The 27404-nt window shown below is 36.7% G+C and overlaps 2 protein-coding genes across 2 annotated transcripts; both read left to right on the top strand.

Moving 5' to 3' along the window:
• The first annotated feature begins 1495 nt into the window (after positions 1-1495).
• LOC137396670 (suppressor of fused homolog) lies at positions 1496-22666 on the top strand. Its single transcript, XM_068082988.1, has 10 exons — positions 1496-1843; positions 1965-2099; positions 2754-2890; positions 3637-3865; positions 4011-4099; positions 10781-10894; positions 13415-13514; positions 15165-15302; positions 20748-20955; positions 22037-22666. The coding sequence occupies exons 1-10, from the start codon at positions 1518-1520 to the stop codon at positions 22127-22129; spliced, it is 1569 nt and encodes a 522-aa protein (XP_067939089.1). The 5' UTR covers positions 1496-1517; the 3' UTR covers positions 22130-22666.
• Positions 22667-24277: 1611 nt separating this feature from the next.
• Positions 24278-26791, top strand: LOC137410661 (synaptotagmin-7-like). Its single transcript, XM_068096123.1, has 3 exons — positions 24278-25270; positions 25529-25661; positions 26098-26791. The coding sequence occupies exons 1-3, from the start codon at positions 24278-24280 to the stop codon at positions 26457-26459; spliced, it is 1488 nt and encodes a 495-aa protein (XP_067952224.1). The 3' UTR covers positions 26460-26791.
• Positions 26792-27404: the final 613 nt, after the last annotated feature.

Raw genomic sequence — 27404 nt, 5'->3', positions numbered from 1 at the left:
TAACCGGCATTTACATTGGCATAAGAATTGAATTTTAAACTTAGCAATGAAACTAAAACTATTCCATTTTAATCCTGAAAGCTTGGCTACAAGTTGAATAGCCTTGAAGCCCAGAAACAGTAACTTTTTAAGCATAGTATTATAAATATTAAGCAAGTAAATTTGATTTTTGGCGCATAGTCTTGTAAGCATTCCAATATACATGTACTGGTTGCTGTTTGCAGTTTTTGCTTCAATGATTGCTTGTAAAAGATGATTTGCAATCTCTGAGAATAAAATATTTTCATCATGAAATATTTATTTTTAAGTCATCTTGCTTTACTGCGGTTAGTTTATCAGTTTGCCATGTAGATAAACACCAAAATAGTAAAATATTGCAATGTTAAATTTTTTAGAGCAAACAGTTACTTTACATGACACATTAAGATATTACCAGTTTTGATCAAACGTGGATTTGTTTTAATATGTCAATGCACATGCATGTAATACAGTCATACTTTAGCTTTCAAATGTTTCTGATCTTGACTAAATTGGATATCGGCCAGAAAGTCTAAGATTTTCCCGCTTCAGACTTAGCCCAAAAATTTTGGCTATGAATCAATCTGAAAGTCAATTTTTTCACGTAACAATTGGTAAAAATATTAAAACAGTAAATGTTTCTGCTGTGTTTTTGTATTTCACATGATTTTTGCTATGTGTAGTTACTGTACTCTTTTATTAGAACCTTAACGTATCGTAACCTTAAGGTTTTCTAGCCTTCATTTTAATGTTTATGTTAAAATTGTTAAGCATCAAACATGAAATGTTTGCCTTTTTATGATCTAAGATAGGATAAATTTATTATATTGTTATAAGACAGTCACTGTATTTCACAAAATTACCTACTCTTGTGTTACATGTGTACACAGTTTATAGTGTGAAATATTAAAAATGCTTTTAAAAAGCTGTTTTCTAGGCTTGGAATAGATTAAAATTATTTACATTAATTATAGTGAGAACAACAGTTTGAAATTTTGAACAAATCGCTTTTTGACAGCCTTCTAGAGTTGATTATGGTAAAAAACTGAAGTTTAATTGTATATCGCAATAATATAGGTAGAAGGTTCTTTTTGTATTTTGGTATTTAGTTAGAGCCTGATCTGATCAAGCAAAAAATTGCTATATTATGTATAACCTATACGACCTTACATTGCATAGAGGTAACAGAATCTTAAGCATAGAGTTGTGGAGTTACTTGTAACCTAGCAATTTAAACTAGAATTACGCTAGTTCGCTTTTTGAAGCTCGCACTAGCTGTTCAACCACTCAATTCATGCCTGCTCTGAGATTATAAAATATTATTAGTATTAATAATATTATTTACATAACTAATGTTGTTATTAATTGTTATAGTTATAATAATAGAGATTACTATAGTAAGCAGTTTGCAGATAGTGTTTACATTTTCTGTTGTGATTCTGGTCTTCACATATCTTATTTTATGCCATTTTTGCAGAGTTGATTTGAGGCCCTCTGTCATGGATGAATTAAAAACTAAAGGTAGTAGATCAGAGTCATTGCTGCATGGTAAATCCAATGAACAAGCAAGGAATGTTCAGACTCGTTCTACAGAAAACTCATCAAAACCATCTCCAAAAGAACTACAGGGTTCTAATCATGGTGGCCATGCTGCGCCTATTAATAGAAGTGTTGTGTCTTCAGCCAATGGCAACACTAACAATGCTGAAAGCTCATCACAACCAGCGATAGTTCCACCCGGTGTTTTGGCAATTTATCACGCTTGCTCTAGTATTTATCCAAGACAGCCTAATCCCCTTCAAGTAACGACAGTGAAGAAATATTGGTTAGTTTTGCTATATTCTGCAGAGACAACATACCTCTTGCATTTCTTTATTTGTTTAGCTATAGCTCTCAGAACATCTGAGCAAGCCATCAAAATCTGCAGTTTCACAAACTTTTTGTAGGATGGGTGGGCCTGACCCGTTGGACTATATCTCTATGTATGAAAATAATGGAGACGAAACAAGAAATATTCCTCCGCATTGGCACTATGTTAGCTTAGGCTTCTCAGATCTGCATGGAGATGGACGTGTGCACGAGTATGTTTGTTCACTTTTCCAGATACCTTTATTTTGTTTTCAGATTTGTGTGCTCATGTCAGCTTGAATGAAGTATGGTATGTTTCATTACATTCATTTTCTAATGACCGTTTCACATTGCGTTGAACTGTGTGTATGACTAAATTGGATTTGCCTCCCTTGTCTGTCATTTGCTGCACAGTTGTACATACAAACAAGACAATTTTTTTTCTCAATTAACAGCTTTAGAAATTTATCAGAATTTTCCCATTTGGTTCAATATTGAAAGATGGTTAATTAACAATTAGCAAGTTTAGCAAGGTGCTATAAAGGCACCAGATGCAAATAACTACTATGACTGCCATGATGAAAGTGTACAATGTACACCAGATGAAGGGTTGTCTTTAAACAATACACCCTGAATTAGATTGAAGGCTAATATTGCTGCTGCCATGTCTCCTAATTATACAGCTGCGCACACATGTCCACCAGTATGTCATCTCTGTCTGGACTACTTAATCTTCATGGTATTAGAGATTAGATTTATTTAGATGGTATTAGATTTATTTTTTCTATTTGCAAGCTTTTTCAATTTCCACAGAAAGTTATGTTGTAAAATATTTCGTACTGAATTTCTCCAAATAAGTAGTGCTGAGGAGTCGTTGTGGTTGGTAGACGCACTTCTGCGGAGGAAGCCAGTGGCTATGGCTTTGAGCTGACCTTTCGACTAAAGAAGGAGATAGGAGAAACCGCACCGCCTACTTGGCCAGCAGTGCTCATGCAAGCCTTAGCTCATTACGTATTTCAATCAGGTGGGGAGATAATAGCTATCCATCCCGTTGTCGCTTAATGGATATTGTGGCTAACTCTTGCACTTTGTGCAAGCTACTTTGGTGTCCTTGTCGTCAGTGTCCTTGTCGTCAGTCCTCGGCATTTGGTAATGGTCCGTTTTTATGTTTGCTTCATATGTCGAAACTGTCATATTTGGGGCCTATAGTTTTATAATAAAAATGTATTGTACTTTTGCCTAAAGCATTCCATGGTCCTAAAACAATGTAATTATATGTAGAATCAAGCCAAATGCATAATACTTACATTTAAATATGAAAAATCCAATTATATGAAAAACTAAATCAATATAATAAAAAAGGTTATTATGGTTACTTTATTTGGAGGCAGTATTTATTATTTACTGAAGGGGTATGCTGGTCATTGAGTAGGTTTGGTGGTAGATTTACTATACTGCATGGTGTAACATAGTCTTAACACAGACTAAATGTATAGTTCAAATTGATTTAATCCTGCATTTTTGGCGTTTGCGTGTTGGTTTTTTAGCTTTTCATTTTTGCTACCAAAGCTATGATGATTTGAGAACTTTTAGACGTCATATGTTGGAAATTACTTTTTATGTCAAAGTAGGTACAGCTCAGATTTGTTCGTAGAGGTGGATGTAAGACTAGGTTGAAGTGTATGTGTGCTGTCAATGACTTGACTATCACTTTTGAGGGCTGGTTTCGGTCCAACAGCCATATTCAGTTTGAAGTATGTTTGTTTGCAGAGAACATTCTCCAAGGAGGTGACCACGTATCATGGCACAGCCCCTTGGACAATACAGAATCTAGGATACAGCATATGCTTATGGCTGAGGATGCACAGCTCGCTCCAGCGCAGTCACCTTTTGGCTATATCAACTTCATACAGATAGTTGGCGTGTGTGCAGAAGAGCTTAAGGCAGCACAGCATTGGAATGGTCCCGGTGTCCTTGAACTTCTTAGAAATGTTTCCAGGTTTGTTAGTCTTCAATATTCCACCTTTTCAGAAGATAACTGCTAGCTTTGCGATGAAAAGGTTATTCATGTATGGGAAGTGACAGTAGGAAATGGTGAAAAGAGGGAAGTTTTATCTGCTATTGATCTGGGCCATCCGTTGTAGCGCTGGAGGCCCTTGGCTCATTACAGATATGAGGAGAGGAGAGACTATCTTCGAGCTTGACCCCAGCTTTCAGGAGAAGCTTGAACTTGGTAAGACAGTCTATTTCCTGATCTACCACCATCATGTTAGTTGGGATGATTGCAGTAATCTTGTAAGTTAAGGAGAGCGCACACCACTAATGTCAATTTATATCGATTTGTCCTTCAGTTTTTCTAGACAGCAAGATCTATTCTGCCAAAGAAAAATAATAAAAAAGTATTATGTCTAAAATAAAGCAGGAAAAATGTACTTTTACTATAATAAGTGGTGTACATCTGTCTATTTGTCACCAGGGTTCAAGGTTAGTATAAAAAGTAGCTTTCGACGATACTCCAACTCGTGACATTCAGATTGATTGGCTGACACTAACACCTTCACCAATTGACCAGCTTCAAGTACCTTATTTCTGAATAATTGCACAGCTACTCATCTCTGTGTTTTATCGACACATCTGATGACCTCTCATACCAACTACCAAGGGATCAGTATATGGATTAGTAGTATTATTAGTTAGCGGGGTTACTATAACGTTAGTAACATATTTTATAAACTCGATACCACATGCATTTATTGTGTTCGAAAAGTTACTTATATTTAGGCCAACAAAGTATGCTCTTTCAAACTCTGAACTCGGTTTAAGTACATATAGTAGAAGCTTAAAACATTAAAAAGTTGCCTCGCACAGCCCTATGACAATCAAAAATAATACAAAATGGTGTGATGTGAGTCAAACAATCATTTTTTTCATCAGATTTTTTGGTCATAAAGACCTAAACAATTCTTTTGAAGAATACTTTGGCTTTGTAGCAAATGCATAATCATCTAATGAAGAGGAAAGTTTACATGTAAATATTTTCCCTCGTTCGATTGATTCAATTGATGCCGAAGATGCCTATGAAGAAATAATTGAAAGACTAGATGAGCAGAAAGCTATTAGAGTTGAGACTGCAATAGGAAACTTCATGAATGTGAACTTCAATTTCATAATCAAACTTCCAAACCACTCTCTAAACTGCTGCAAAACTTTTACGTGTGGCTATTTAAAAAACTTTTCACGAAAATAATAATCAAATTTTAGCTGTATACGCGCTTAGCGCAATATTTAGCCTCAAGATTCCATCGTAAATGTAACAGTTTTTCACATACGTTGAAGTATCAAAACCGCGTTACACAAGGAACTACTATTAGCCTGATACAGTTATTAATTATTTCTGTAGTGTTGTTTTCAAAGTTTTAATGTGAAGCCATAGAGCTTTGGAGTTAGAAAATGGACTTTCGATACAAACTGCAACAATTAAATGCTATCGGTGTAACTGAGTCTTTCTTAGTGCCATTTTGTGGACAATTTTTTACTGATCACTTATGGGTTTGTAAAGATCAAAGGATGTCAAAGTGGCGCTCAAATAGAGGTGGTATTTAATGAAAGGGTAGCACTCTATTTTTCAACCCTTCTCCTATAGTGGTGTTCAAATAAAGGCAGTGTTCAAATAAAGGTGGCGTTCAAATAGAAGTTTTATGATACAGGTATATACATGTAAAATGGGAGTTATCCACTCTCATATGTCATACTATTTTATATAATGCATTGTGTTTAGCTTTATATGCTGTTACAATGTTGTATACGATTTCATTTTTGCATTTAATGCTCAACAGCTGAGTGACCTAAGTACAGTAGAGGTCTGCATATCGTAAATTATTTCTCCGAGAATGTTTACATTGCAGGAATTTTACGTTATACGAACAATAAAATTCATGTGAATTGTCCAAAAACTTTACATAAATTCTATGTGTTAAGTTTAATAAATGTTAGAGGAGGTTTACGTTATAGGAGTGTCTACCGTAGTCATGTCCCGAGCACGTCACGCCTAGAGATGCCCTGATCCTATTATCGCTTATCAGCTTCACACAGAATTTAGGTTTATGGGTTGGGTCGGCTGATCTTTTCTCCAATTAGTCAAAAAAGACCTCAAATAATTTTTACAGATCTAATACTTGAACTATGGTATCCTATCACACTGAAATACATAAGCAACAATTTTTATCACTCATATAAATACCTAATGAGATGTGTTTCTATCCAATTACTTTTATTCATATTTGAGCAATTTCACTAAGAAATTCAAAGAAAGCGTTCTGTAACATAAATAGTGTGTTGTATTTCTCATTTACAGCTATGAAAATTGTTACAACCACTGTAAAGGCAAAAATATAATACAATACCTGTATTTGTGACCATTAAAATTATACAAAATCGATATATTTTTTATTTATATTTTATATTCTTTATAAAAACAAGAGCAGTAAACCGAGCAAAACAAAAGATTGGTATCTGGATCAGCTTTTGAACTTTGAATCATAGCATCTCTACTCAAAAACTCGAGTTAAAGCTCCTCGGTGAAAGTGATCTGCTGTTAATGTTGACACATATTGCTTATGATTGTAGTTGGATCTCAGTCTAAAACTTGTGTACTTTATTATTCATACGCATAAACTATGAATATTTACATATTCATAGTTTAACTAGTAGAACATATTCCTCATTTATTCAGGGCAGATTAGTTTATGCTTGATAAGATGTTTGCCGTTTATTCATTTGGTGGTTTGGCATGTGTAAGGCTAATTCAATCTCTTTGCTCTGCAAGATAGAAACGGCAAAAATCCGCTAGTCAAGCAAGTTTTTTACTAGCAAATTTTTAACAAATGTTTCATGCTTGCGAAGGATAAAAACGGCAGTTAGAATTGATGCTCTAGAACATTCCGTGCGAGCTATTCTATTTTGAACAATTTCTACAGTTGGGTTTATTTTTATTTGAGTAGTTCTGAATGCGTCGCTATGACCTCTAGTCATAGGTAGGGGAGACTGGTGAGGGTTGGGCCACGTTACAATTTTTTGACAACAGTATCAAAGCAAAATCTATTACAACAATAATATCTTGTCTTAGGGTAGATTAAGGCGTGCTGCACATAATTTAACCAAATATAGTTGCAGAAAAGATTAAAATTTTGAGAAATTTAACTTTACGCAAATTAATTGAAACGGTCCAACTCTCCCTCGTGTTGGTGAGTGTTGGGCCAGCTTTCGGGAGAGTTGGGCCACACTGTAAATACTAGTAAGATTTTAAGTTTAAATCACTTGCCATCTAAAAAGTGAATGCAACAAGACAAAATTTCCATAAAGCATATATTTATTTATTGTACATGATAAATGCTCAAGTCAATGTCAAATATTACGGCCTGCACACATCTGCTTGACCCTCCGACACTCGTCGGCATGCCTAGGAGGAGCACCACTGCATCAGCCGTTACTTTGTTGTCACGGTCTTCAACAGTCGGGTAAATGAACTGGGCTGTGCTACCTGGTTTCCTTCTCATGAAGTTAACAGTTATATAACGATCTTCAATTTTTTCTACAACACCAATGTAGAACAATTCTGTTTTCCGTTGTGTCTCATACCTAACCAGGACATGCTCTCCAACCTGCAGAGTTTTCTCATTGACTACAGTTGACCTAGCATTCTCTTCTTCTGAATACTCCTCAGAATCTGTCAAAATGGTTGACAATTCACTTTCGGAAGTCTCCGACTCAATTATCTGCTGTTTCTTTTTACATCGTTTGGCAGGTTTTTTCTTTAACTCTCTTTGCCTGCTCTCAGCCGCAATCAGGTTCTTTTCTGGAGTATCTGTTAAAATGGCGGTTTTCCGGCGCTTCCTTGAAGTTTTTGTTTTGCGTGCTGGTGCTTTAGGAACAGGCATCAAACTCTGGGGTGTTACCTTGATATTTTCTGGTACATGATCTCTGGTTGGGGTTGGCTGCTCAACCAGTACTGGCAATTGATCAGGAGACCTTATGGGTATATTAGGTGGGGCTTGTGTGGGCGTTGGTATCTGAGCAGGCACTTCTAGCAACTGTTCAGGGAGCCCTACGGGTTGGTAGAGCGGGCGATCTGTGACATCTGAAGGCAGGTAAGCATCATCTGGAAATATGTCACTGTTGAGAGGAGAAATTCCGGTTGCATGAAATCCAGACCTTATGTTTGCTGGTGTGACAGCCACAGTGTGAGCTCTTGCTGTTAATTCGGCTATTTCGTATATGGAGATCTGACGCCCAGGATGGCTCCACAGCCAATCATCACAGGCTTTGTTGTAGCACCGTTTCATAGGTCCATACACAGCTCGGTCTAAAGGCTGTAGGCGGTAAGATGTGTGCGGAGGTAACGTTAGTATAACAATACCATTTTCCTTGGCTGTGTTTATTGCTTGTAGCGAGACATGAGATTCGTGATTGTCCATAATGAGAAGGATTGGGCGGTCTTTGGAGCATCTGGTTTGGCGTATGAAGAAAGGTAAGTATTGCTCGGAGAATATATCGCTGTTCATCCAACCCGATTTGGCAGCTGCAGCTTCTGATCCAGGAAAAGCTCCATTGAGAAAGGCTGGGTTGACTTTTACCCGAGGAAATACATAAAATGGAGGAATAGCAGAGCCGCCAGCATTGATTGCACATACAACTGTTACTAACTGTCCTCTCTCTCCAGAAGTTATAGCACCAACTTGCTTCTTTCCAATTTGACTAACTACTGTAGATGGAGCCTGGACAGTTGTAAAGCCAGTTTCATCAATATTATATATGTCTTGTGGGGAAAAGTTGAATCTACAACGACACACATAGCAAAGAAGTTAAAGACCTTCAGTTCACCAGGTTAATTGTCACAAAACAGAAGCTGGACGGTTGATGCTGTAAAATCTCTTTAATTTAATCGCTTGAATATTTATGAGATTACTTGTAACCTATGTAAAATAAACTACGATAAATAAAGATTATAGTATATTAGGTCTATTACCTTTTACAGGCATTTGTGAGGTTAGAATAGAACTCTCCAACTGTAACTCTATTAAAAGCGGTTGATCTGGCCATTGAGGTAGCCTCAGGTTTGCGGCATGACAGTCGATGTCGCTCCTGAAATCCTTTAAACCATGCTTGTCCTACAATAGTTTCATGTAGACTATAGCTAGTATGACAATGCTCTGTTTAATCAGTCCAATCAAAAATTTAGTTTCATTTATTAGAAAATGTAATAAAGAAATTTATGTAGAGAGATAAGAAATGAAATTGATTTTTTATCAAATTTACTAAATATCAGCAAGATAATCTTACCAGCAGATGAATTTGTTGTCCAAGATTCAGGCATACTAATGTTGTTATGCATAGCAAACTCGTAGGCTAGTGCTCTACATTTACTAGGAGTGAGACCATGGTACCTATTGTCCAAGTCTCTTATGTGGTCAGCTAGAGCTTTCTCCATGAATGGGGGAATAGTGAGATTGAGATTCCGGCATTGTTGGTAGCCCCAACTGGTCAAGCGTTCTTGTGCAGTCATATTGATATACCGCTGTAATGTTGTTCTGGATACATTAAAGTGTGCCGCTGCACCTCGAACAGACATTTTACCATCCTTCACCTGTTCTGCTGCTTTGGATAGTCCTTCTTTATCCACAACCCTATCGGTTTTCCTCTTATACAGTCTGCCCATAATTTACTAAAAAATAATTAAGAGCAATCATCTAAAACTAAAGTTTGTTGCTTAGAAAATAATTTATAAAGTGCAAAGTGAGAGTTGAGCCACTAAAGTGAGGGTTGGGCCAATGGCCCAACTCTCCCATTTCAGATGACCCAACTCTCACCATTTCCAGTTTTAAATTTTGACATGAAATATTGAGAATTCAGAACAAAGCATGGCTAATTTTTTAATCTGAAAAGATACAATATTGTTACATGCATCCACAGATAAGAATGTTAACAACATAATAATACAACTTTTGGTGAAATTTTGTTACATTTTTCAACTTGCTAAATTTACTTTTAGTATTAAATTTTAAAGTTTTGTTGATTCTACAGCTTACCTTTGTCATTCAAGCTTGGCCAACATGGAAGAAAGGAAGTGACATCATACCTATTAAAATACTTTGTAAACAAAGCCATGTGGTTGTTCATTCATTGTAAACAGCCCCTGGCCCAACCCTCCCACTGACCCAGCCCTCACCAGTCTCCCCTATAAAGGAGATCCTTATATTTTTTCTAACAAAGTGCCTGCGTTAATCCACAACATGCAAATATCCATTAGAACACTTATTACATGATAATTGAACAAACACGACAGCTCCCAATCCGCATCATTTGCATCGTGGAAACATAGTGATACTGTATTTGAGCAGAGATATCTAAAGTCCTGCTCTCGTCATGAGGTGCGTACATCGATAGGTATGTCTCATCTCATTGAAGCCTACACTGTGTCCGATGTATCATATTTTCTAATGTTACCGCAACTAAAATTTATGTGTAAGTTTCAGAATGTGAAGATTTATCAAAAACCTTTCATTATGCTAACAAAACGTATCGGTAGATTTAATGTTCTCGAAATGTCAGCTGAAAATGTACAGTATATTACACTTTTAATGAAGATACAAAGTCTTTGCATTGTTATTCTGCTATCTGCAGTTGGTTACTCTCGCAGCAGTGCAGAAGAGTCTAGACTAATATGGTTCAGCTACCGGTTCAGCGAGCCTGTCTTATTTGTATTTCTGTCGCCTGTGTGTGCCTGTCACCAATCACTGCTAAAAACTACTGGATAAGAATGTGGTTTCAGGGTAGACGACTATCTCGATCTCTAGAAATTGTTCGTCTTTCAGCTGCAGGAGCATATGCTCACTGTGTTAGCTATCTTGTCCCATAGGTATTGAACAAGAGGGTTCTAACTTGAGTGGAGTCTCAGGCTATGTTAGCTGGGAGGAACTGCCGTGTTCAGAGTCTACATCCCATCATGATGCCCCTAAAGTTCCTCATACAGGTATGTGCGATGGGCTGGTATGCCATAAGTACACCCTTTTAATTTTCAAGGTAGTAAGGCTAGTTGATGCCAGCAATAACGTCTCTTTTAATGTGTTATGGTCTAAGGTGAATGCTGCTGTACATTCTGCCCAATTCATGTGGTGTTTTAGAATAATCAAGCATTCATTGCAGCCAATTCATATTCATTATTAGTTTTTCCTATGTATCATTGTAATGGTACATGGTCAACCGTATAGGCTAGCTATTGCTTTTCTAGATTACGTTTTCAGGAATTCGTCAATCTGTATCCGCTGTATAACAGAGATCTACACGTATATTGTTTTTCCAGTCTTGACCAAACTAGAGACATTCAATTTTTTCTGTTATCTGACCATTCATTATATAAGTAACTTGACAGTTTTTACTCTGAAGCCATGTTTCTTCCTGTCATGTGATTATCTTTTGAAACTCTTGTTTACGGTATTTTATGTATTACTAGATGAATGCCCTGCGTTGCATGGGTAATAAAAACAGCTTATAAACAACATAACCTGCATTATTTTACCTACTACATTACTTTCACACTATATTACCTGCAAGTGTTTATAAACCGGTTTATTACACGCGCAACACCAGGCATTCAGCCGTGAAGCATATTTAAACCAATGTAATGAATGTCTTCACTATTATTGATCAGCATGCACTGTTGGATGCAGTCTAATGGGTAAGCCAACTCCCTCCGGAACTGGAGGTTCTGAGATCGAAATCACTGCCAGGCAGATTTTTTGTTCCTAAAACTTTACCGCTATAACTTGACACACGGACGGACAGACAGACCAGCAAACATTGAGATTTATATATATACAGTCAAACATGGATAACTCGAACTTCAAGGGACCGAGTAAAAGTGTTCGAATTATCAGAGCGTTCAAGTTATCAGAGCACTGTCACAAGTCCATATATTTACTTATTTATTAGTAGATACATGTACATATACAAACTATAATATAAATCAAAAGCACAAATGGCTTGTTTCAAATTAAATGCTTCTAATGTAAAGTTTAAAACGTTTTCATGAAAAAGTATAGAGATTTTTCTATCACTTGAGATTGGTTTGTTGTTTGAGGTGATGTTATTGCCAGAACGTTTTTCAGATTGACATTGGCAAAACTTGATCGTTGTTGAAATGCTCAAAAGAAAAGACATTTTTTTCTTTTGGGGTTTTACCCACGATCAATTTTGCCGTTTTTTCTTGAAGTTTATGCAGATTACCTTACTTTACCTGGGATTCGTTAAGAGCAACACTCCGAAGCAGTTCAATTAGAAGTTTTACGAGGTTTTACGGTACATTCTATATCACTCACGCTTTTTTAATAGATACTTATTGAATGTACACACGTATTCTGTGTTTAGGTCAAACGATGAATAGTTTTTTTGTAGCTCAGACAACGTATACGTTTAATTACAACATTTTTTAAGACGTTTTAAACATTCAACATTCCGACGTTGATTCAACACGGAATCAACGTCGGAAAACTATTCATCACGGGCTAGCCGGGTCACGAACTCAAGGATTTTTGCCACGCACATACAAAATAACATGCGATTTTTGTTTTGTATGTGCGTGGCGAAAATCCTTGCGCGCGTGACCCGGCTAGCCTGTGCTATTCATCGTATCGCAGTATAAATCAAATTTCACCAAACTTTTAGAAAAGTCGTTGACAAAAATATTTTGCCGATGGTGGTAATAACGACGCTTATGAATTACGAAAAGATGAAGTTTACCTCTATGGTCTTTGAATAAAGTGATTTTCTAAAGCGATAACAACCGTTTCGGTAGCCGTTGGGCAAAAAAACAGTTCGAATTAACAGTGTTGAGTTCGAGTTATCTATAGCAATTTATCATTACGTGGGAACGGACCAAAGGAAATGTTCGAATTAACCATGTGTTCGAGCTATCCGTGGACGAGTTATCCATGTTTGACTGTATATAGATTCAGAGGAAGCTTCAGCTTTAAATATGTAGGTAGATCTATTGTTTGTTATCAAGCAACACTATAAACAATTGATGCAGGACTTCTATGACAGAGAGACAGGAATTATTACTTATAGGGAGCATATTGTATGCTTCTCCCACAGATTGTTGTTGTCCAACACCTCAGGACCGTAGTATTGCAGCTCTATTTCATGATGTAGTATTGTTCAACGCTCGCGCTACTCATGGGAATACATATTTTCCATTTTGTAGCATTATTTTACACTTGCACATTTACTACTTTTGGAGTTTTGCTAACACATTTTTATATATAGCTCTGTATATAGTTCTGTATAGCAGACACATAGTTTGGGATATCTTAGACGTTCATATGACAGATACATATTCTGGGATATCTTAGACTTTCATATAGCATACGCTTCTCCTATAATGCCATAGGCTTTCATACATGATTAATGTTTTGATAATATTCGTCGGGTTCAAGAGATGGATTTTATTTCAAAGCAGGTAAGTTTCAATTTATTCACTTGCTCTCGATTACAGATACTGAAAAACTAAAGCTCATGCTAGAGGAAGGTCTGAGGTCCAGCCATCATCAGCCTCACTTGGATGAGAATCGGCTGGCAGCCAGCGAGCAGCAAAGGTTTGTTATGTCAGACTTACTATTGATCATGTCTCTCCCACTTTCCATTTACTCGCTACTACTCGTTTTCTCTGCCTAAACAGGAAGAATACTGACTCATCTCCCTCGATATTTGATAAGAAGAAAATATCTTGGTAGTAATTAGGCCTCCTTCATCTTTGCCCTTCGCCCCGATGTTGCAAAGCACTTAGAATGAAGAAGCTACAGTAGTATGCTGTCTCCTACTGGACCAGCTGCGCCAATTACATGCATTGCATCAGGTTATCTTAACTACTTGCGTCAAAATTTGATAAGTGGCACTTGTACTGTGAACTGAAACTCTTGCGAGAGCCAAAGGTCATGGTCTATGTCATGGTCTATGTTCCGATGACTTGGTCAGAAATTTAGAAACCAACGATAACGACATGATGGAATTCTAAATACCGATGGTATTTAGACTAGGTACCATCGGTATCGATAGATGGATATAGATGAATACAGCTTATTCTTAAGGCCTAGTTCATGGATTGTGGTTTCTTGCGCTCATGATATAGTATTCCATAAGTAATATAGTATTCCATATAATACTCTATGGAATACTATATTCCATATAGTATTCCATAGTGGCCCACAGTACCTACAAATTGACAACATGTTTTGATGGCATAGCGCAGTTGGTAGTAACAACTTTAATCCTGACCTACTTGTTGGTTGCCTAGCTCATTGTTTGTGGGACCTATTTCTAACGCTACCGGATCTTTGTTCAGATAATATAGCTCAACTGTAGAGCCAATGAAAGCCTTACTCTATTGACTAAGATAGTATTTTTAACCCTTGCATAAACATTCTTTACAAGTTTTTTCGATTAATTTTAATACATTTTCTACTGGTTTTTTAACCTTAGTAATATTAGGACTACATAGAACGCTATCGACAGTCTGGTTACGAAATTGATTGTCGCGGGCTCTTCTGAACATTTATCTAGGAGAAGAACCTTATTACATTATCTAAGCTCATACATGTATGAGATGGTACCGAATGGGTACTATTAGAATAATATAACTTAAATTTGTACTTGAAGCCATTATTCTGGTATATCATAGAAAAATTAAAAGGGCTACTAGACTTCTTGGTAGTTCTTGCAGAGTTTTGGATGGAAAACTTGTTTCGAATGAGAGAAATTTCTGGAGTTATTGAAAAGTATTTTGCTATAAAGAGAATGTGATTTGTTATTTAAGTAAGAGGAATCTGGTAGAAATCATATATTGACTACAGGCACACGTTTCCTCTCTATCATCTGTAACTTGCTAAATGTAGATGAAAGACTCTTAACCGATTCATTCGTTCATAGCTGATTATGAGAAGCAGTGTGGGAGTTGTCTTTTGCCGATATGTTATTTACTCTTAATCTTTACGAAGTAGCAATGGCTTTCATCTAGCTTGCCAAAGGTATTCCTTGAAAGTCTATAATCTATTCTGAGAAATTGTAATAGTTCGAAGAGAAATAACACTGAATATTCTCATTGAAATATTGTTTTGCCGTGTTAAATAATCATAATACATTTTATGTCCATTCACAGCTGTCATTTTATGATTTTATTTATGGATTTGTCTGCTCACTGTTACACAAAGTTAAGTCTTTTGTGAACCGAGTGAGGCTGTCTGTTGCAGCGGCGATGGCCGTAAAGGCAGCTCTGATAGCAACCATAGTCTTGACCATTCTGCTGAGCTCATCCGTAGCAGAACATTAGATGCCCTTCATCTCAAGTTCAACGCTGAGACAGGGTCTTTGCTTCCTCTTGCACTCAGGTGAGGGTACGGACGGTTAGTAGTACAGCCCAAACTTCATCGGAATAGTTGCGTTACATTATCCATTATTGTTATTTAAATGTAGCCTAGACAGTCCATTAGGTGGATGAAGGGGGCTACAGAACTAGAGCTGATAGTAGGATGTAAAAGTAGTCAGTGACCTAATTATTGTTCATTTAATATTTACTTTATGATATACATGTTCGTGTACGTTTGTACTTTGTATTTCTTTATATATATTTATTATAATATAGACAGTAGACGCTCCTATAATGTAAATTCTATATAACGTAAAGTGTCAACTCAGTCGAGTTCTCAAATTTGAATTGAATGTTACTCAATCTCGCTGCACTTGCCAGAGAAAAATGTTGCGTGTATAAAGCTATATCTATTATATATATACAATTTTCGTGACATTCTAGTTCATCGTGATAGACCGTCATATATGTCGACAAAACAGACGAAAACTGCTGCACAATTGTTCACAAATACAAAGGTGATCGATTGGTGTAGGTGTTACAGCGTTGGTCTACCAATCTGAATGTGACGAGTTGGAGCATCATCAAAAGTTTTCTTTCCTTACTTTCACCCTTTGATACAAATAGACGACGAACTGGTAGTACCGTTTTTTTATAGTAAAAATATTTTGTTTTAGTTTATTGTAGACGTATAAAATATTTGTTATTACAGTCAAACATGGATAACTCGTCCACGGATAGCTCGAACACATGGTTAATTCGAACATTTCCTTTGGTCCGTTCCCACGTAATGATAAATTGCTATAGATAACTCGAACTCAACACTGTTAATTCGAACTGTTTTTTTGCCCAACGGCTACCGAAACGGTTGTTATCGCTTTAGAAAATCACTTTATTCAAAGCCATAGAGGTAAACTTCATCTTTTCGTAATTCATAAGTGTCGTTATTACCACCATCGGCAAAATATTTTTGTCAACGACTTTTCTAAAAGTTTGGTGAAATTTGATTTATACTGCGATACGATGAATAGCACGGGCTAGCCGGGTCACGCGCGCAAGGATTTTCGCCACGCACATACAAAACAAAAATCGCATGTTATTTTGTATGTGCGTGGCGAAAATCCTTGAGTTCGTGACCCGGCTAGCCCGTGATGAATAGTTTTCCGACGTTGATTCCGTGTTGAATCAACGTCGGAATGTTGAATGTTTAAAACGTCTTAAAAAATGTTGTAATTAAACGTATACGTTGTCTGAGCTACAAAAAAACTATTCATCGTTTGACCTAAACACAGAATACGTGTGTACATTCAATAAGTATCTATTAAAAAAGCGTGAGTGATATAGAATGTACCGTAAAACCTCGTAAAACTTCTAATTGAACTGCTTCGGAGTGTTGCTCTTAACGAATCCCAGGTAAAGTAAGGTAATCTGCATAAACTTCAAGAAAAAACGGCAAAATTGATCGTGGGTAAAACCCCAAAAGAAAAAAATGTCTTTTCTTTTGAGCATTTCAACAACGATCAAGTTTTGCCAATGTCAATCTGAAAAACGTCCTGGCAATAACATCACCTCAAACAACAAACCAATCTCAAGTGATAGAAAAATCTCTATACTTTTTCATGAAAACGTTTTAAACTTTACATTGGAAGCATTTAATTTGAAACAAGCCATTTGTGCTTTTGATTTATATTATAGTTTGTATATGTACATGTATCTACTAATAAGTAAGTAAATATATTGACTTGTGACAGTGCTCTGATAACTTGAACGCTCTGATAATTCGAACACTTTTGCTCGGTCCCTTGAAGTTCGAGTTATCCATGTTTGACTGTAGTTTTATATTGCAGAATAGACTGCTGTTTAGAAAAAAGCAAATCGTTGTAAATGAACGTTGAAAATGTACGCTCTCCTTCAACTTATTGTAAAAATTTCCACAATCATCGTCTATAAATCCCGTAAGATTGATCAGAAAAAGGAGAAAAGTTGTCGATGCGAACCAATAATACTGCAGTTACGGTACAGCCCACAATTTAAAACAGTTAAGTCAAGTTTTTCCTTTTTCCATGGCCAAAGGGGTGAATTTGGAAAGATCTTGGAGCGGATTGAGTAATTTACATGTATTTTACTGTTCTTATAATGTAAATTCCCTATTACGTAAACATTCCTGGAAAGTATTATTTACGTTGTAAATACTGTATTTATATTAATCATTACTAATGTCTACTTTTGTTTACTTAAGGATGTCAGAATCGATACTGGGTTTCATGTTCGTAGCTCAAGTGTTAAAATTTACTCTAACAAAAGTTACTGAAGACTGGAAACATTTATGTTAATGAATTAGTTGAAAAATGGAATTAGTAAGATAAGAGATATTTAACTATTACCTCTCGTTCATACACTAACAATGTATTAAAGGTCCTGTTGGGCCTTATTCAGGTGTAATAATCCATTAATCTCATATTGTTAGTTATAGTCTATGATAGTCTCTGATAGTCTCTGATAGGATAGTGTATGATAGTCTATGCTAGTCTCTGATAGTCTGTGATAGGATAGTGTATGATAGTCTATGCTAGTCTCTGATAGTGTATGTAAAGAATTGTTCATGGTTGTGCAGAGCAGTTCACCATTGAAATGACGGGGTTTGACCTTCGCATTTAGAATGATTGTGCAAAAGCTGATAGTTGAATATCTCAGTTATCTTGCTGAATAAAGCCAACTCATTGCTGAGGCGGTTAAAAACTACCTTTGCTTGCATATCCTTTGATCGTTTCCAGTCACATTACCATTACTCTCTTCAAAAGTTTGTAAACTTGTAAAAAAATGTTTTAGCTATGTGTGTGTGGAGTTTATCAATCAAGATAGATTCTTGTGCTAGCCGCACTAAACATCCGTACCTGTGCAGATGTACCACTGAAATGTCTTATACAGCCTGCTAGGAAAAGATATTTACTTTAAAAATAGTTCGTGATTGGAGCATTCAGAAACTCTTGCATTTATAGACATTTATAGACTTGCATTTTATAGACAACAATATGCAATTCTGTATGAAATGATGGTCATGGTCATAGTGTGTTTAGAGCTGTTTACTAATACACATTTAGTCAGCTATAAGACATGGCCATAGTGTGTTTAGAGCTGTTTACTTATACACATTTAGTCAGCTATAAGATAGCCAATGCTTCAAATGACATGAAATTTGGTGATTCTTTGTTTAAGACTCCGCATAACGTTATTGTTTTGGCTCAGCATGGCCCAAATGGTCATATTATTTATAAATATAGCGACTATTGAGTCAGTTGCCCTGTTAAACTGGCAAAAATTTCTCATCACAAAATAAATTCAAGGCCTTCTCTTTGTTTCACATTTAACTATGTGACTAGGACACACTTTACAGAGTTATGTAATTGCTGTAGTGTTTTATGTTCATAAAATAACAGCAATATTTGATAACATTAATATCTCTATAAAATCTATATATATTTACTGTATATATATAATGTATATATTCAGTATATATATACGGTATGTATATACTGTGCATATATTTACTGTATATATACGTTATATATACCAGTATATATACTGTGTATTTACTGTGCATATATATACTGTATATACATGTATATGCTTGCTCTGTCTAAGAATATTCTGGATCTCTGTTAAAAAAAACCTAATATTTGTCACAAAAATAAATCTCTGCGAATGTAATAACGGGTGCATGTTTATTACCCGTAATTTAGAGAAAAGGCATCGCTAAGGAGTTTGGTGCTGCTGGTGACCATAGGGAGCACTATTAGCCATTATTAGTAATTAATAATATGATAACTATTACATAACTATTACATAACTATTACATAGCTATCATAAGGAACTATTGTTTGGAGGCGTAACAGAACAATTTGTCATATTTTACTCGGCCATAACTTATTCATTTTATGATTTATGTCAAATCCAAATATGTATTTGCAAACATATATTCTCTGGATATGCCTGTTACGTGAAGGTATGATTCTAATGCTGCCAACTTGGCTACCTCCTGCTGCGCAATACTTCACATAAGTATATATTGCGACAATTTAAAAAATTGGCTGCTTTCACGCTTCTAGTGCAGCTAACAGTTGGAGATTTTGATTTGTTTTCATTATAATATTTGAAAAAGTTTGGTAAAAACAAAATCAGATGATTATCACCGCTACTGACATAAAGAAACTGCAGTACTGTTATTGTATTGCTTGTAATGATAGATGGCTGCACATAGCTAACTTGAATTCCTTTGCAATGAATACTTAAAACCCAATTTTATCATTGTGATACTGAGAGATATCTTTGAGAAAATTATTAGACTCCTAAATAAAGCTCTACAAAAGCCTCGGATACAAGGAAAGGATAAAAGGAACTTTTAGCAAAAGGTTCTTTGTTTAGTCTAGTGGGTAGTTGGCTATATATAGCTATGAAAACAGGAATTCTTGTTTGTCATTGACCTTCAAGTCTGTTCATGTTCAAACATATCGAACAGCTGTGCTAAACAATTACAACATTTTTCAGGAGAACATAACTCTAAATTGAAATAAAAAAAAATTTTCATAACCATTTTGTTATTTGTGCTGTCTGTACCCCTCTTTTAATGACACTTACATAATTTCCAAATCTGTGTAATAACACGCCTAAAAAAGACCTGCTAAAAGCAACAACAACATAATATATAGGTTTTTGTGTGAAAAAGTGCCAATTTACTCCTTACTTTGAGATATAGAACAACTTGCATGAGTTGAGATTACTACCTTCTTCTGAATGGTCCAACGAAATTCAAGTCAGTTTCACATTATGTTGTTGTTTTTTTCTCGGGTTCCAAATTACTCAAAGGCTAATCAAGCTGGTTATGATGTGACTTTTTCAAACCTTCATGACATGCATCGTAAACTCTTATGAGAGAAGTGTTGATACCGGTATAAATTGCTGTTAGCAACAGACCAAATCTGTGACAAGACAACCTATATATTTAGAGGTAGAAATTCAGTTGTTCTTAAATATTCCATTGCATGGGTACATGTCACGGTTCAGTATCACTCACCACTGTACTATTTATTCCTTCATGTTTAGTAAAGGCTTACCAACATGAACAAATTTTGGATGACGAAGCTATGGATATTGTATGACCGTATAGAGGAGTGTAATATAAGGAAAAATAATCCGTACTTATAACATTGACAATACTACTGTATTTTTTTGCATTAAAATGGACACTTTTGATAGCAGAAATTTCTTGTTTAAGATCACCCATATTTGCTGCTCATCTTCCTTGTCAGCTAGTAGTATAACGGTTAAGTATTTTGCAGTTGGAACCAGAGTATTTTAATTGATCCCAAGTGCCCTACAAAAATTTCCTTAACTGCTCGTTTGAACACTCTCAGGTTGATGGGAACAAAGTCTAGGATATCCTAAAATTGAAGGTATTTTATGACTACAGAGGAAGGCTGCGGCATGGCCGACACTTTACATTTAAGAGTGCCATGACTGAGTCTGCTGTCACACTGGTCTCTCCATCTGTCACTGGAGCTATGGTCAATGAAGAGCACAGATACGCTAGACACGGACCATGGTTGCAAGTGCTCTTAGATAATCAGTTCATCAATCACCTCAGCCATCAGCTCGATTTCCTCAATGAAATCGGTCAGGTAGGTCTATCCCTTCTCATCTTCTTACTGTGTTTATTTCTGCAGCAGGTATGAGTGAAATTCCACCATGCTTTAGCAGGAAAATTATCTGGTAACCTGGCGAACAAATTTACTTGCCAGAACTTATGTATCTGTAATGTTCTGGTTCGTATTATATTCTAAGCACTGCTTTCGAGCTCATGAGTCACAAATGCTCCGCTGGCTGCCATTGATTTTATTCTCGTCTAAATTATTTTATATCCTCAACTCTGTTGTCTCTGCACTCACTCCAAGCTTTTTTTATCACCTCGTCAGCACCACTCACTCAATCAACACCTATCAGAGGACGCTTCAGATATTGACTCTTTCCTCTAGCCGATATAAGAGTCCTCATCAACGTAACTTCCTGGAGTATCTTTATATCTCTCCTGGAAGTACCTTTCTCGTTGGGATTTTTACATGCAGTTCTTGCTTCTTGTTTAAAAATGGCTGCGAAGGAAGAGAAAGGGTGTTTTAATCTGACCTTATCAAGAAGGAATCAATATACAGCATTAAGGCCATAATTTACTCTCTGACATTATAACACTAAATCTAAACATATCACCAGTTTAGTCTGCTAAATCAAGTTAAATATGTACATTGTTTATTTGAAGATAGACAGACTCACACTAAATGTTTTGATAGAAATAACGATTGTCCTTTTTTCTTACACTATCAGGTTTAATGCTTTCTCAGCATTTGCTAGTAAATTTTGGATGAATTATGGCATAACGTTGTCATTTCACATTTGGCAGCAGCTGTGTGTAAGATTCATGTATCAAGTAGCAATATTACATTTAGGTAATACTTTTACTCATTTGCAATTAATTCCAATTTGAGGCTTTTGAATGATGCGTATTTTGTAGCATCATCTTTCATCATGCGGTTTCTATTCTGCAGCTAAAAGATGTTTTACTAGGCTCGTTGACTAAAAACGAGTCGTAGCGAGGGAAAGATAATCATTCTTTAGTCTAACTTTTCAGGCATGTGCTGACAAATGACTCGCATTCTCTTTCTTTCGCTCACTCTATCTTAGTAATAAATAACCTAATTCTTTTGGCAGGTCTCCAAGCCAGAGGAGTTCTCCTGGCCAGAACATAAATTGACTATATCCATACTGCCGGATGCTATGGTCGGCATAAGCTCTCTGCGATGATCATGCCATGCCATTCTTTTGTGCCTCATTCAGATCTGAGACCACCTAGGTGGATGTTAATGAAAGTCGGTGTTGCTAAGTTTCACATGGTTGAGTCATTGTCATGTTTGATCCGTATAATTTCCTAAAGACGATTATGGCCACGGCTTGTCTTATTGATTTTTCTTGATTTACTCCGTCCAATCTTGTTGGCAATCAAACGCAATGAAAGACGACATTCACAGATTTTGTTTATTATCGACAGTGAAGCTCTGCGACACCTTGTCTTATGCTGCATGTTCTACAAAACCTTATCTAAGTTTCTCCCATTTGTAATTTTACGTGTTTTATGGGTGTGTTATTGCTTTTTATTTTTTATAGCATTTTCACCCGCGTCATATATGGACAACAGTAGCTGCCTACCTACAAACGTATTTCTACATGCTGAATTGCATTTATTGTTTTTAATTACTAGTTACTTTTATCTTGCCTCTACAATCATTATTCTATAGTGCTAATATGAGATCTCATCAGCAATATACTTGTCTAAAGAATTTATTACTTTGCCATCTGCTAGCTCCCATCCTCTCTTCACAATTTTAGCAGAGTTGAGATACACAGTTGAATTCAAGATTATTTTCAAGTGACACTGTGGTGTCATTCCACCTCATGCCGCAGCCCTACTGATTGCATAAAACAAACCTAAAATGATGTCTTGTAAAATATTTGATACAGTTCACAAAAGCAGTGAAGGATGCACATCTGTAGTGCCACTAAACCAACCAACCATACATCTCCTTGAAAGAGTCATACGAAACGCTGTTTAAAGTTATCTTTTCTTACTGCCAAGTCAAAATATTGGCAAAATCTTGCCTTATTTTAGCAATTCCTACCTAATTTATTAAATGGCTTTCGATTTGAATTTTTCGGTAGCAGACAACTCTCTCACCGCTAGTGTTCTTTGTGCATAAACAACTTAGCTGTTAATTGCTCCAGATTGGATATCTCTGTTTGAGTGTTTTTAAAGTCTGCTATTACATCAGGTAATATAAAAATTATTAATTGCGTCATTAGGGAAGTTCATTGGATTATATCAAGTGTTAATAATTTGTAATAACCCCCTTATGTCCTATAGACATTCAGTTAGCCCCCGCTGCCCTTGGCTCGTAAACCAGTTCCCCTAGAAAACTATTGTGTGAGCAAATCGCCAGGAGACCTTGATGTTGGCGCAATATACCCCGATGGTCTTTCAGCTGTTTGACCAGACTGCAGTATTATTGCTAAGAGTGCTATTAAAACTCGTACCCTCAAATGTAGATTTAAAAGATGAACAGTTACAGCGAACAAGTACAACATATATAACAGTTCCTTTTAAGTATCATTTTCACCCGTTCCTAAAGGAAGTCATCAATTCCTTTACTTTGTTTTTTTCTCAGCGTGAACAATGGACAAACCTCATACGTCTGCAATTGTATCGTATCAAAGCAGAAACACCACTTCAATGAATAAAGACTAACACGTGCATCTATTGACTTCTGGGACAAGGTTCTACGTATAATAACAATGTGTGTGCGCGCAGTGCATCTACTAGCCCCATAATCACTCAAGTGTCAGGCTATTGCCGTCCCTCAATGTAGACACACGCCTTGAATAGGCGGTATTAGATGTTGAAGAAAGCAATTAGATATAGGCAAGGGGAAAGCGTTTCTATGAACAGCTCATGTACACATTTCAACTTGTGTCTCTGTAACAAGCAGCAAGGAATTGCTGGACAGGTGAGTAGTGTATAAGTTCACAATCATAGTACACAGTTTGTAGCAGTCGACTTGTTTCATTTCATAAATCTACTACCACAAGCCATACATAAAGAGTGTTCTCGAAACAATTTTCATTCAGCTTTTTTAAATCAAACTTTTGGTAGAGTCTTACGTCTATATAATAGGATATAAAATTAGTAATTATTACATATAGATCTTGCATGCCGTGTTCTTTAGAGAAGCATACAAAGCATAGCTGCTGTGCAAAAATAGGCTCGCTAGTGGGAGTTAAAAAACCTCTTTTCTTTATCAAAATCCAGGAACTTATTGGAATAAAGAATAATAAAAGTTACCGTTTTTAGGCTGCTTAATTTGAGGGCTAAACAAAATTATTTCTGATACTTGTGTAGGTATGGAGTACTTAAAAAGTGCCTTAAGCTTCTGCTGCAAAGATTGCTGTCGAAAGAGAAAGGACAGCGCAAGTAGTACTCAAATCATCTTTCCTACTACCAAGAAGGTTTCTACAAAATGTGGAACTTTGGTAACTCAGGGGACATTCACTTATTTACCACAGCCTGACTTCTATGTACCGCTGAGCGAGGATAAGATGGTCATGACACGAACATCGCCGGTTACCAAAAGGAAGCAGTCGGCACCTCCTGTAATGACAAGGACCATTGCCATTCAGCCTATCTCCGACTACACAGATGGTTGCATGCATAAAAGCTGGGGAGAGCCGACCATACATATCGAGGACTCAGAAGATAGCAATCAAAACAACAACTCTTTCACTCTAGAAAATTCTGGATGGAAATCATCGGAGAGTATAAATACACAGTCGTCGCTTTCTCCCATACATCGAAATGTACGGAGATTATCTGTGGTGCAAATAGCCGCAAACCATTCTCGTCGCAGCAGCATTTGTAGCCTTGACATTTCAAAAGAAGATCTGGATTCGGAAATGTATGAAAGCAGCGAGCTCGGCTCTGGTAGCAATTCTAATGGTGAACTTTGTTTCACAGTTTCCTACAAAAATGAGTTACAGTTATTGACTGTTTGTGTTATTAGCGCCAGAAACCTGTGGATGCAGGAATATGAACAACCTGTCCTCGATTCATTCGTGCGAGTGACTTTAGTTTCACGATCTAAAAAGAAATTGTCCCAGGCTAGCACGACAGTAAAGAAAGGCAACTCTGATCCATTGTATAATGAGGACTTACAGTTCCACAACATAACGCCTGAGAAGTTAGATGGTGCTGTGAGGCTGTCGGTGTACTCAGTCGACAGGCCATCCAAAAAGAAAAAGTTAGGAATTGTGGCCTACCAATTATGTGAGATGAGTATGGAGGCCACTCACGCAATGGAAGAGAAGCCTTTGTGGCGCCCTCTCTACACTAATGGCATGGTCAGTATTTTTTGTGGTACAACAGCTACCAGATTGATTCCTTCACGCAATTGCGTCGAAAGATATTATCTGTGCCCATTTGTTATGTTGTAATCAAGTTTAGAGGCAGGAAGGATTAAAGAAATAGGGATAATCTTTTACAAATTACCTATTAGTTTCAATAGCTGCCGCAGATCATCTCTAGTTCTTACGATTAATGTGTAGGGTTGGTGTGACAGAAAGAAATTTTTTAATAGATTTTGAATGCTTTCTCTACAGGCCACGACTTGTGGAGACAAAGGAAGCATTATGTTATCCATGTGCTACCAGCCTACCAGCTGCCTCCTCAAGATCTATGTAGCCAAGGGCTCCGAGCTCCCGATATGTGACCAAGACAACAAACCCTACGAAGGTGAGTAGGGGTTCTGCGGTTTCAATTTAAAGATGTGCTAGTGCAGACCATATTGATGCCAGCAAGTGTGGTAATAATAATAACCACTAATAAAACCTGCTGGTAACTAGGATGCTTACTTCATCATGACATGCTAGATGTAGACTGAGCCGTAGTTTTCTTCTAGCATCTTTGATTCAATTACTCAGAAAGTACGTCACACAATAGAAAAAAGATGACTTTGGAGCCAGTTGTTTATGGTAGCGGAAAAGCTTCCATAGTTGAGCCGGATTATCTCTAAAGAAATCAGGATTATGCAGATTCTGTTCTACCCGGATAATTGCGTAGAAATGACAGAATTAGAATTAGTTTAGATCTGTCTAGAGGCTAACAAATGATGTTGAGCAAGCTTAGGCTGTGGTACTCCCTACTAAGTTCTCACCATTGTCTCTTGCAGGTGTGTATGTGAAAATCGCGTTGATCGCCAATGCCAAAGTCACTAGTAAAGGAAAAACCAAAGTTCTGCAGCCAGCATCGGCAAATCCAGTATTTGATGAGATGCTCACATTTGCCTTACCCACTGATATGATCGACAAGTCTTGCGTGATTGTTTCTGTGAATGGCAAGACTTCACACGGAAAGAGATCCCATATTGGATATGTCTCGATTGGCCCACCCTTCTTTTCCGCTGGCAGTGGCCTCGAACAGTGGACCATGATGGTATCAGTTCCATTCAAAATGGTTTCTAAATGGCATGCGCTGAGCACATGGTCCAAGAAACACTCCTCACACAATATCAATGATTGCAATATGTTTTGAATCAGCTAACACTGACTGCGAAGCTATTGGGCATCTGTTGGGCTTCCATTGTAAATCTTACCACCTTGCTCTCGTAAGACCACAGATACTGGGTCAGACTTTATACTTTGGCCACTCTTTAGACACGCGTACTTCGGTGCTAACAAGTTTCCGTAAGAGCGTAAAATGTTTAATCATTGCTATACTATTATAACATCATTACAGCCCTTTGTACAGTGTGTTCAGTGAACATTAGCGGCATTCATCAGTCTGCATTCATTAACCTTCTTGTTCAGGATTGGTACAACCGTTTAATTTACTTTTAATTATTACATTGTTACAATATAACTTTGCAGCGCATCTAACTAATAATTGTAGTCGCAAAGACAAATTATAACAATATCTCATCAATCACATACAACTCTTCATTATAAGACGCTACCAGGCAGTTCCGAAGTTTCAAATTCAGATTTTTGGTGGATTGGTGGTAATGCTCATGGTAAACTAGCTGATGAATGTCTAGCCTTGGCAGATTCTATGGTATTTTACCCTCTGACGAAGAGGATTTCTCAGAGAATGCACTCAAACGGCAAACAGTCTAATTGTTGCTGATCACATTTGTTAATAAAATAAAAATTATTTCCGATGCGCCTTTTATCCTTGGACAACTTGACGCTTATTGATCTGCTGCCATACAGCCGTGATAATCACGTAAAAAAACCAGTCCTCAGAGACGATGAACAGTTATTATTTTTCTTACGGTTTGTTAGCGACAGACCTCTGCGCATTAAATTGGAAGCTGAGTACAAAAATAGCTACTCAAGTCACATATGAAATATCGCTAAACAAACTCGCCATAAATGTGGTGCAGTTATATATGTGAAAGCTTTTCTGCTAATTGTTATCAAAATAGCTACATGTTCATTCATGTATTATTGCTAGCAAACTTCTCCCTAGATGTAGTGA

The sequence above is a fragment of the Watersipora subatra genome, chromosome 1, assembly GCF_963576615.1.
Source record: "Watersipora subatra chromosome 1, tzWatSuba1.1, whole genome shotgun sequence".
Lineage (NCBI taxonomy): Eukaryota > Metazoa > Bryozoa > Gymnolaemata > Cheilostomatida > Watersiporidae > Watersipora > Watersipora subatra.
Note: the sequence above shows the minus strand (reverse complement) of the source record. Positions and strands in the feature narration are given on the sequence as shown.